This window comes from Phyllobates terribilis, unplaced genomic scaffold, assembly GCF_046119375.1.
Source record: "Phyllobates terribilis strain yellow unplaced genomic scaffold, ASM4611937v1 Scaffold_2__4_contigs__length_985480577, whole genome shotgun sequence".
Taxonomy (NCBI): domain Eukaryota; kingdom Metazoa; phylum Chordata; class Amphibia; order Anura; family Dendrobatidae; genus Phyllobates; species Phyllobates terribilis.
Window position 1 is genome coordinate 953,796,871 of NW_027362762.1, and position 12,764 is coordinate 953,809,634.

The following is a 12,764-nucleotide window of genomic DNA, read 5'->3' on the forward strand; positions in this document are numbered from 1 at the left end:
GCCATCCTGGATGAGCTGCACTACCTGAGCAACTTCTGTGGGTTGTAGAGTCCGTCTCATGCTACCATGAGAGTGAAAGCACAACCAACATTCAAAAGGGACCAAAACATCAGCCAGAAAGCATTGGTACTGAGATGTGGTCTGTGGTCCCCACCTGCAGTACCACTCCTTTATTGAGGGTGTCTTGATAATTACCAATAATTTCCATCTATTGTCTATTCCACTTGCACAACAGCATGTGAAATTGATTGTCAATCAGTGTTGCTTCCTAAGTGGACAGTTTGATTTCCTTGTAGTTATATTCTGTTCTTTAAGTGTTCCCTTTATTTTTTTGAACAGTGTATATAGATCTCAAAACGTAATCTTACTTGGAATCCTCTACAAGTAACCCTTACAGTGAACACACATGTCAGTGATATTGGAAATGTACAGACAAGGCTAAGCTGCTCCGTGTTGGCTGATGGGCGTGCGGCACAAATTAGGGCGAGGGTTATATAGGCAATTTCAAAAATCCACAATTCTGAAGCCGTCCGCCGCATCAACCATTTCTGCTTATTGAAATTACATGAAGCCAATATTCAATATTTGACAATATTTAATTTCGTGATTCTCAAAAAGCAAGAAGTGTGTAGACAGAAGAAAGATAGCCTAATACTTTTTCTCTTGTTCAAGATATAGAACACTAAAAATAAAGAGGGAAAAAAAAAAAAAAAAAATTGTATATCATTTGTTACATTTTAATTCACAATTAAAAAAAAAAAAGAAAATAAAAGAAAATGGAATGTTTATAGTTAACGGCTACAATTTTGGTTAAAAAAGCTTGGATGGTGCAGGTCAGGAATAATCTGGTAGGATCCATTGGTAAACTTGGGGGTGTTACAGGTTGAGATATATTATCGATATATACAAGAGAACAATACTTATTTCAAGTACAACCACTACAGGCCTCTAATACAGAGTGCTGTAGCAGGCAGCATTATTTCATATGACTTCCCCTCCTCCCCACAAAAACAAGTCCAGCGGCCAGTATATCACTAGTCAGAGAGAAAACTTTGGATTTCGTGAAGAGGCGCTTTCACGTCCTGTCTTCCATATTGGCCATATTGCTCTTTGGTCATTAGTTCCTTAAAATTTTCCAACGGGAGAAGAAATCGTGGAATTTAATATTCAATTCGAACCCAGTAGAACATGGTACCAAGCAGCACCCAGAACTAAAAAGATTGGAAAAAATATATATATTAATATAATGTATATTCATAAAAGTTATACAGACTGAGGAGGAGATTGTAAGCCAATAAAAATAGGAAATAAATGACTAGTGAGAGAGTGAAGCCTTGTGGCACTTAACGAAAACAGTTACCACCCCTGAGGAGCCTATAGATGAGAAAAGTGCATGTTTCAGCTACCTCTGGTTGCTACAAAAAAAATAAATAAAAAAAGTAGTATTCAGCCCCAACATTATCAATATACTTACTGTCCAGCACAGAATTGCAAATCCGAACCATGCTACACCCCAAGCGTGACGCCACAGAGGTCCAGCAATTTCATCATAGCATCCCTGTTATGAAGAAAATCAGAGAAATGGAGATATATATATATATATATATATTTTTTTTTTTTTTATTTTTTTTTATTATTATTTCATATGAACACAGACTATGCTAGGGATACTCTCCAGGCTAGATCCAGGTTAATGAAGATGCAAGACCAAGTTTTCATGGTCAAGAAGTCCAGCCTAGGACTGGCATTAACCACACCTGGGCCAATGCTATGCAACAGGGCTTGGGGCGCCTCTAGGTTATTTGGGCAAATATCCTTTCTGCTTCTCACATCAAGGACATGCAACTGACTGAGCAGGGCCAGGCCAGCTTCACATGCATTTGGGCCCATAGCTAACTGAAGAAAATTGGTGATCAGTTGACTTCTCCCAATAGTCCAGGCCCCGGCCAAGAGAAGTCGCTTACCTTCAGATACAAATATCCATCGACACCAAGTCTGCAGAGCTGCAGGTTGACTGGTTGTCCATTGAAGTCCATGACGCAGCACTGCCGAGGCCAAGGATAGGCGGCATCACTGTTGGCAGAGCGGAATTCAGAAGTGTAATCCTGCCAGTCTTGAGGACCGTTGACGCCACAACATTTTTTCTAAAAAAAAAAAATATATATATTAAAAAAATTACTGCAATAGGAGATTTGTGTATTTTGCATAATAACCATATACTGTTCATGAGGAGGAGTGGGGATATGATACAGGTCTAAGATGACAGTGTCAAATTCCACTTCTATCCAAATATTTCTCCATATCTCAAATTTTAAGGCACTGGCATCAAGTAAGAGACAGCAGTAATAATTTTCAGTATATACCAGATGAGCCCCCAAATTTTAGGACTTTTATTAGTAAAGCTGACCATATGGTTCAGATAACTTGCTTGGACTGAAAACTATTTCTCCTTATTGTTTCATACATATGCACGCTAGTCTCAGCTGACCGCGCTTGTGTTCTCAAAGGGAAAAGGGGAGTCGCGGTGGCGGCAGACTATATAAAAATGTGAGAAAAGGATTGAGCATGTTGAAATTCGACATGTCTGACCCTTCATTTATCCCATATCCGTCATCAGGGAAAGAATCATTGCACCCCCATTCAGACTAGATGGTCTTCATGTAATGTGTATACCCTTAACTGATATTATTACCCGCTGCTGTTCTCATACAGTGGCACAGATGGGGATAAAAGGAGACAAAAAAAAAAAAAAAACATGAAGTACCAGTAACATCAGGTTGTTCCAGGTGGCCGTCACTCCGTTAGCTTTGATCTGTTCGTCGTTGTTGTTACTGGGATTTTGGTTCTGGTAATATTCCAACATTTGCTTCAAGAATAAATTAGAAGTGAACTAAAAAGATAAAAACAAAATTATTATAGAGGCATCATAACGTCTCTTCATCAATGCCCTCCGCTTGTTTTGGACTAGTTCTATTTAGGTTGGTAATTCCTGAATAATACACACTGATAGCTTCATTTTTATTTTTTACCCCCACATACATACATATATATACATATATATATATATATATATATATATATATATTTTTTTTTTTTTTATTTATATATTAAAAGGAGTACTTCATATTAGCCAGGGCAGCAAACAGCTGGAGAGATTCTCATCTTCTTATCCAAGATAGTATGTGGATTTTAATGAGATTTGTGTAATACTTTTTTAGCCCTGCGGGGGCACCGCGGGTGGAGTAAACAGTTGCTTCCAGGTTTCTCTCTATACACAATGAGTCCTGCTTGCAATCACATGGGACACTTGCAACAAATAGGGAATTTCTAAAGTGGACAACCCTTTTAAAAATGGTGCTTTGATTAACGTGCAACATATCAATCCTTTGTAACAATTGTATCGTTTATGGAAACATTGATGTAAACAGTAAAGCTCCTGGCTACACTGACAGCTCCCTACCGAGGCACTGCGGGCAGCTTTACTGATCAATAGCATCAGAAGAGTGTTTTTTTTATTGGGGGGGGGGGGGGGGGCGAGTTGTGGTCGAGTATATGAACTATGTTGATAGTATGGTTGGGCAAAAAAAAAATAAATAAATAAAATCTTTGCGGTGCTACCCATCCGTCAGCCATAAATACTTACAAAATCTCTGTGCGTTGCTGCAACGATGGCAGATGCAACTTCAAAGCAATAAACGATGAACATCAGGATTAAATACTGAAAGAAAAAAAAAAAAACAACAACAAATCATAACTGAACCGCGTCATGAGCCAAAAGTGGAACAAGAGGCATCTGCCAACATTTCTGGGATCACACAACCACCTCCACCCATCCTCTCTGCTCACTGTGTTTTATATCTAAATTATATAAAGTTCAATGACCCTTTAACTAGGCAACAACTAGGAGGAAGTTTTTTCAAAAAAAAAAAAAAAAATTTGCTTGGAGCATTGAAAATACCGAACCTCGTTGCATTCGCCGATTTGAGAAATATATACATAGCTCACTTCTGACATCACCAAAGTGGAAAGTCACCCATATTGCTGTTAAGGGCGTTGGCTCAGAGGTCTCGGCGGTTCTCAAAGTTTCCATATCTCCCTCATGGGCAGCTACCCCTCCGGTTATTCTTGGTGGGTCAAGTGAACACTGAGTTCAGAGACCGGAAGAGGCTCTCACCTATATTTTTGCCCAGAGGCCTCCACCATCCTTAAAAGAACCTCTTGTAGAAAACAACCCAAAAACCCATCCCAGTCAAGCATAGTCAGAATGCAAAATAAACCAATAGCAATATTGACACTTATATGTTCACTTTCCATAATATCCATCTATTTAATAAGAGAATGACTGATGAAGGTGAGCACCGGCATCAAACGTTCTTGGGAATCATGAAGATCAACATGGCCAGAACCCTAAACCATCAAACCTTTCAAGAATGATTTTTGGACATCAGCCTGTGTGTTCTTCTAGAAAGTATACATGGCATCGCTACATCATAAAAGAAGGTCATTAAACTATATTTCATCACTAAAGACCAAGGGTAACTCACCGCCATTAACATCCTTCGATTTGATTTCATAATGCCAACTATACCCAAGATGGAGAGCAAGAAAAAGCAGAAACCAGTGAATATGCCAATCCATGCCGCTGCAAAGATGTCATCATTGTTGGTGGCTTCTAGTAGGGGGTAGAGGCGATTCTGGTCTGACACAAAGAAGATGCACTCCGCTGTCAGGGCAAGACCGGCCAGCTGGAGGGAAACCACGAAAAGCATCAACATTCGAGTTCTTAATGATCATTCATAAACTAAAATATCACATGGAATGCCTGTCAGCTGCCGCTAAAGCCAACAGGAGTTTATCTTGCACTATATTCCACAGTAAAGGTTAGGAGGACACTAGTTAAGAAAGTCATCTAGTGATACTCAGGTCTTCAGTTTAAGATCAAATTGTTACTCGACCAATCACCAGCCATTAGTTTTAATTTCTTTAGGTTTCCGTAAAAAATTATTTGGGTGGAGAAACACCTAAAGGCTCATTCAAATGTCCATGCAAATCGGTCCAAGATAGGATCGTAAATCGTAATGCATGAATTGGCCACGGGTCTCATTGATCAGAGTAACGCAGTCTCAACGAAGTATAAAAAGCCATCATGTTTGGGTTGGGAGAGCCACGACCAGTGGAAGAAAAAGGTCCATGAGGACTGGGCTACAGTACCGACGAAAAAGGTTAACTTTTACTTTGCAATTAAAACATGGTGAGAAAAAGCAAAAAAGATTAAGGATCTATAAGGTTACAGAATTTCTCTTCTATTTCTGATCTGGATACCAGCCTGGTGTGTTTCTACCCTTCCTTGCACCACACCTTGACCAAACAAGGTCTACAGGGCTCCTGCGTGAACTCAAGTGGTTTTTCCACAATGAATCATTGGAAGGCGGGCTGATTACATTTAGTGGCCGGTGCTCGGATTGATTGCCACGGATGTCTGAATGACCCCCTAAAAAAAGAGGACTAATCAGATATCAATGTGATCACTTATAAGAGGTTACTAAGGAACTATCATCATCTTTCTTGGCCTTCCTTTAGTGCAGCTGGGATAAGCGTTCCTCAGTGGTTTTACAGTCCATGTGAAGGACTGTATAAGTGGATAAAACCAAAAACTTTTCTAACTTACACCAATGACCACATTGCCGAATATCAGAATCACTTGGAAACAACGAACTCCTGAATCTCCCTTCATTTTGTCAAGAGTGGACAATCTACAAAGAGAAAATAACCAAATGTTAGATTTTCACAGTAAACCATTAGATACATTGTATATACACACAGTCCATAGAAAGTGATATCAGTTCAATAGACCTGTGGGAGGACGACGTCAAGGCGTCTAGGTCATACCTTGCTTACTGACAATTGTCAGAAGATTAACAAGATCCACAGAAGGAAAGGATGGCGTCTTCCTAAGTGCCCTTATAGCTATGCCCAAGATGGTTCTCGTACATGATGGTCTCCGCAAATTTCAACCAAGGACTAATTTTCTTTCAGTTAATTGTGTTGCGACTATAACCAGATGGTCCTAAAGTCATTATGGCTTCCCACAATAACCAGTCCTTACATTTACAAAGGCCACCCGCAAAATTACTTTTTTCTTTTCTCTTTGTTGCCGTCATATTGGGGGGGGGGAGTAATATACTTACACCTTCCATTAAACTTTACCACCCAAAAGTCGAGGTATCTAATCAATTACTAGAGTTTTTAAAACTATGAAAAGTATTTTTTCTAAATCGAAGAGGGTAGTCAAGAACTAGAATTTTTGATACATTATCACCTCCTCATTTTTAAAGCAATAGTTTGAGTACATTTAACACTGGATAGACTTTTTAGAAAAAAAAGACACTTTTCCTGACCGGCTTCTTCTTCAGTGGATTCCAGGTCAGTACAAAATCAAACGATAAAAATAAAATATATGTATAGAATAATATTATTAATCTTAATAAAACGGAGTTGGACTTCTGATTCTTGTTTCCAAGAATTCCGCAAAAAAAATAAAAAATATGTTTACAATGGTTTAATTAGAAAAATAAACTAAAACAGTGCCAGGCTTCAGGTATGATATAATAAGAAACTACCTCTTCGATTTAAAGGGATTGTCCAGGATTAGAAAAACATGGCTGCTTCATTCCCGAACTCAGTGGCAGTCATGACCAGGGTGTGTGAATGCAGTGTTGCGATTTGCTCCATTTCCTACAATTGGGCAGATTTGCAATATCAGACACAACCCATGGCCAAGGATGGTGTTGCTTCTACAGAGAAATCTGCCATGGTTTTGTCTGTCCTGGACAATCCCATTAAATATAAGATTGTACAAGATTAGAAGAGAAAAAAAAAACAAAAAAAAAATAAAAAAAAACACACAACAACAGCAGTTTTTGGAAGAAACCAGCGCCTCACCTGTTCATAGGTTGTACTGCAATACCAGACAAAACCGGACTTTTTTTTTTTTTATGTAGGGGAAAAAAAAAAAAAAACCAAGACAAGTTTTCCTACTACTGTGACCATACACAGCCGCTGTCCGGCCTTACCACATTCCTACACTTCACTGTTATCTACCCCATTGTCATGTATCACATTCTCCTGTATACTTATCCGGACCCCACATAAAAGGTGAACTTCTGAAAGTTTCTGGTTATGTATGAGGTTTCGGTTCTCGCTCATGTCACATATTCAGGTGGGACCGATGCCCTTTCAGCTGAATAGCACATTTCTACACAAAAAAAAATAAATAAAATTGTACAATTCCTCGAATTCAACCCTTACCCCACTTTTAGGTGCAACACAAGGACCTAGAACCAGTATGGAAGTTTAGGGAAGCCTGGGGGCAAAATATTGTTTAGAATGCACTTCTGAAGCTCAGACTAGCACCTCCTTTGCCCATAGGTTGTGTTTGGTATTGCAGGTTAGCCAAAGAGGCACTAAAACTAATGGAGAAAAAAAAAAATCACCATAAAACATTATCTGATCTCCGCTTGGCATTGATAACCCTTGTATCCCATCATCTAGGTGTATGCTCCTAGTGTGCACAACATCCGGCTTCTTCCAGATGCTGATTGTCCAATTCAATCAATTTGCAGCCATATTAGGAGGTCAGTAAGTAAGAAGTGTAAGTACATTCCATTCATCACAAAAAAAATTTAATATATATATATATATATCCACATTTACTAAAGATACTGGCTCAGATTCATCATTTGCGTTTTGTTTGTTTTTGGCACTTTTCTTTTTTTTCCCTTGTATTCCTTGCTGGGTTTGGTGCCAAATTCTTCAAAACATCGCATGTGGTTCATGAAATTAGCACAAAGTCAAGAATAGGCATCTTTCCTCTCTTGAACAGTTTGAGACATTTTAGTGCAAAAAAGACGTTTGGCAAAATAGTGCAAAAATTTAGCCAAAATAAACCAGGGTAACGTGGAGAGGACTGAAATGGAGTTACACCAATTTTTTTTAAAAAAGTCTCAATTGATGAATCAGGAAAAACATCTGTAATTGCAAAACAAAGTGTGTGTGTGTGTGTGTGTGTGTGTGTGTGTGTGTGTGTGTGTGTGTGTGTGTGTTAAAAACCCACAAACAAAACAACCCCCAAAACAAGCGAGCACATATAAAATGGACTTAAAGAAAGGTGCATATAGATTCATAAATTGGGTACAAAGAACTAGACAAAAGCAATGATAAATCTGTTCCATTGACAAGAAAAAGTAGTTTAAAAATTGTACAAAAAATGTCAGCAAATTAATAGAAAGATGTATCAGAGCCGGATGTGTCACTTTGGAGCCGCTTGGTTTGTGCAGATGCCCCATGTTTTTTCCTCATTGTTGTATAAATGTTCTGCAACTTTCCAATAGTAAAAAATAAAAAAAGTCACAAATCTCAATGCAAAAACATAAAATATGTTAGTAGTCACTGGAAGCAAGCAGAGTCTGAACACGTATCCCGACATTATACGTCTCACATTTGTATCCTGTTTAGGTTATTACACCGGCAGCAGCGCCAATCACTCTCCTCTCATGACAGTTTGTTACAATGTATCAGTGCAGGATGTTTAGGTCACAAAGGTTTGTCTAGAATAATTAACATGGTAATAAAGTAATGCAAATGTACAGGTTTTTTTTTTTTAGATCCCACAATCTTCATCTAAAATGTACATTACTGATAAAAAACAGGCTTAAGATGTATCAAGACTATATATAAAAAATAATAATTATAATTCAACATTTATAGCACAGATAAAAGGTTCTCTTTCCAATTAAAGGGAACTTGTCAAGGTGATTTTAGGATTTAAACTAGTTGTACGTCTGTATAGGTCCAAGTATTACCATAAAATTGATACCCATCTTGTAGTAATCTGAGGTGCCATCACCAAGAAATAAAAAACTTCTAAGCCTCTAACATGCAAATTAGCCTGGAAGTGCATTTGGGGAGTGTCAATGTACTTAAAGTGCTATAGACAGCCCCATTTTAGCTCCAACCCAATTTGGGTGCGGGTTCAATGTTCGGATTACATGGACTAGACCACTAGATTGATTAGATAAATTGTCCCTTTAACTGTGTATCCAAAATAATGGAATATAACATATTGTAATTAAATATAAAAAAGTGAAAAAAAAAACCCCTAAAATTATATTAAAGCTGTAATAAATAATGGGGCGGTGATGATTGTATGGAAACCCCGTCCGCCATCACTGCAGCCTCTCCCCGCTGCAGGACAGTATGGGGCGGGAGAGGTTTCTATATTTCCCCAAGACGTAGAAGGGGCCGCACCCAGATGCCCTTTAGCAACAAATGCTGCTTGTGTGCAACAGAAATAACCGCAGCGATGGCCGCCGAGCCGGATGGTGATCATCCTTCACATTCTTGTGGTCGTCGTACAGGCCACCGAACAACACAGAGAAAAAGTCTGATCTATACTTAAAGGAGACCACAACACATTAATGGTCACACTTAGGCCCTGTCACTTAGGGGCCACCAAAAACCCCTCTGCCACATAAGACAACACCAGTATATAATTACCCTGTGGCATTTGGGGTCCTGTTACAGATTGTGTATTGGGGACCAGGAACTTCACGTTCTGCCTCTGGGCTCAAGATGACCCATTTTCTATGCAAAAAGCCTACACAACTAAATATAGTCCGGTAGCCCTCATTTAAAGGGCCAGTCACCTGAAAAAGGCAAACTTAGGGTAAGGGAGGAGTCATCAGGAGGCCCCTAGCATCAGTCACACAGACAATAAACCTTCAACTCATTTCCATTTACTGTGCATTTGAATGTAATCTATTGGTCCCTGGTATCAACCATTTCAAGTAAATGGTCATAGTTCCAGGAATATTTAGGCCATGTTCACATACCATTTTTATTCAGCATTCAAAACGCTGCTTTCTTGGCTGTAAAAAAAAAATGCTGCTTTCATAAGGCAGGTTTTGCAGCTTTTTTTTTCAATGCTGATTAAGTGTGTGATGTGTCCACAGTGCAGGTTTAATAAAAGTTAGTTTTAGTTAAAAAAAAGTGCTGCAAAAACCCAGCAAAGCCCGTTTCCTGTTTTTTTTTTGCACTATGGGTGAAAAAACACTGCAAGGATTAACATGCAATTTCAAATTTTGTCTGGAAAAAAATAAAATAAAACCCACAAGAGTATGCATGAGATTTTGGAAATCGCATACCTTTTGCTGGTACTGTAAAATGCAGCTTGTTTGTTGAGAAAAGAGAAAAAAAAAAAAAAAAAGAAAGAACACCCCAAAAAAATGCTGCGTGTGAACATAGCTTTATATCCATATATGTCACAGTATCAGGGGCTTCTCTTATCCTGCGATACTACAGTATAACATACTGACTGCAGGGTTAGTAGCCCTTTAAATAATGCTATAAAAAAAAAACCAAAAAAACCTGCAAACAAGGTAAAGCTTGTAACACACAATGATGCATCAATATGTAGCAGAGCTGAAGGTGTCAATTTAGAAAGAGCCGCTTTGTGGTTTAGTTTGATACAATGTTGAGTTTTGGATACTTCAGTAACTTTACTTACAGTTAAAAGCATAGAAGTCACCAGGATTTCAATACAAAGTTGCAAACTTAACTCATACATGCACAAGGCAGAAAAACTAGGAGATTTTTAAATTATAATTTTTAAATATCTAAAAAAAACAAACAGAAAACAATGCAGAAAAATGAGTTGTTGATCAAACACACAGAAATGTAGCAGAGCGGAGAAGCAATAATTATAAATCCCAGAGGTAGAATAAACCGATATATCCACCAATAGCACAATGTGCTGAACAATCTCATCTCTACTAAATATACCGATAGATGTAGCTGAGCTGAATTTGTTATTTCACCCTTTAGGGACAATAGAGGATCTCTGAGCCAAGACCTAGATCTGTACAAAAGAAATACAATGAAGTGTACTGAACAAACTCAGCTCCACTACGTGAACATACATGCTGATGTAGCAGAGCCAAATTTATCACAGAAGTTTCTTTTTTTTTTTTCACATTAGTAAACTTATTCTGCAACTCTAGAAAACAAAATGGAAATATGACAAACTGAGCTCTGCTCCATCATTAGACACAATGAGATAAGGCTGTAATCCCACAGCACCCAGCCATATACTCACCAGCCCCTGTGCACACACCTGTCCTCAGCTCCTCGCCGATAGCTCATACACCTGTTCTCCTGCAACTCTTTAAGCTTTCTCTCTTGGAGCGCTGGGATTGGTCAGAGGTTGTCATGTGACCCCCCCAGCACCTGGATGAGCAGGTTGCAGCAGAGGCATGTCAGCTATTCCGCTATTATGCAGGAATGTTACATTAAAACCCTCAGACATTGCTGGAGATACGAGCTATGATTCATGGGGGAGAACCCAAAAATGTGTGATTCAGCCGTGTCCTATCTGTTACTACAAATTATATACCATAAATCATTATATATCATCGCCATAAAGATTTATATATTGATTGCTGGTACTTGTGGTTCCCCAGCCGACGGAAACATGAGACAAACACTTTGTGATGGATTCCACTTTACACCAAGCTGCAAAACTAGCGTTCCTCCTGGGCAAAAGTGTGACATGAAGCTCGTCGGCCCCAGTGCAAAATCTCCAAAAGGGCCCGTAACTATTACATGTATGGGTCTTCTCATGTTGGGGGAAAAAGACTTTTAGGCTCTTGATGCGACTGCAACCCCTGCATCCACTACAGCGTCGCTACTGATCCCCAACATTGCCCCCATTGTTACCAGTCTTGTATGGGATTGGTCTTCTCATATCAGCCAGTGACTTTTTGCACCCAGCTACACTCCAAGGATCAGGTGCAACTGGTTCCCCTGCACCCCTATGTCAATGCTCTGGGACCCCAATGCTAAATCTGTACCAGGGTACCCCCTGCTATGCTCCATTAATAACACTGGCAGCAAAGGGACTTCTGACCCTAAAGGCTCATTATGGCGCCCGGCAAATCGGTCTGAGATCGGATCGCAAAGCATGGACTGACCGCGGGTCAATATATGGAGTTGTCACGCTCAAGTCGGGCGAGCCACGGCCAGTCCACGATTAGTGGTCCGAGCACTGACCCACTTGCACGGACGTCTGAATGAACCTTTAAGGGTCCGGGGGAAACTATTAACAGAGCTGCTATGCCAGCCATAAGCCAGTAATGGGGCTCCAACTCCCCAAAAGGTGCCCATACTTCTTCATTCTACTAATAGCGGTCCTTGGTGTAAGACCCCCACTGATTACACAATGCAAAATCCCCTCCAAAAAATCTCCAATGACAAAATTCCTGGTGTCTGAATGTTCATCCCCAAACCTGCTGCTGAACCCAGAGAAGTGTTGTTCACAGTGAGACTTTACGTCCCATAATTAATCGATTTTGAACTTATAATAATAATAATAATTATAAATCGAATCTTGGAATTCTCTTCATTTGTAATCAGTCTGACACATCCATAAGAAACAGAAATGCTGCAATTTTTCCACTGTATTTTTTTTTATGCAGAAAATCTGCTGCGTTCAACAGTTCAAGCAAAGTGGATGTGATTTTATGAAGACTCATTCACACTGCGCATTTAGAGACGCTGTTAAACTGTGCCTTTTTTGGTGCATTTTTCTTTGGGAATCTGAAAAAAAAAAATGCATTTAAAAAAAAAAGTGCAAAATCCCAACGTATAGAATCTCAATGAAAAACGCTGCTTTCAATCTGCATCAAAACCATGTAAAAAAAAGCACCAAA

At 39.1% G+C, this 12,764-nt stretch overlaps 1 protein-coding gene across 1 annotated transcript; it reads right to left on the minus strand.

Moving 5' to 3' along the window:
- Window positions 1-802: 802 nt before the first annotated feature.
- Window positions 803-11,233, minus strand: UPK1B (uroplakin 1B). The gene is made up of 8 exons (XM_073670858.1): window positions 11,153-11,233; window positions 5,669-5,753; window positions 4,545-4,745; window positions 3,644-3,718; window positions 2,765-2,890; window positions 1,965-2,144; window positions 1,475-1,558; window positions 803-1,211 (listed from the first exon to the last, which is right to left on the minus strand). The coding sequence occupies exons 2-8, from the start codon at window positions 5,732-5,734 to the stop codon at window positions 1,161-1,163; spliced, it is 783 nt and encodes a 260-aa protein (XP_073526959.1). The 5' UTR covers window positions 5,735-5,753; window positions 11,153-11,233; the 3' UTR covers window positions 803-1,160.
- Window positions 11,234-12,764: the final 1,531 nt, after the last annotated feature.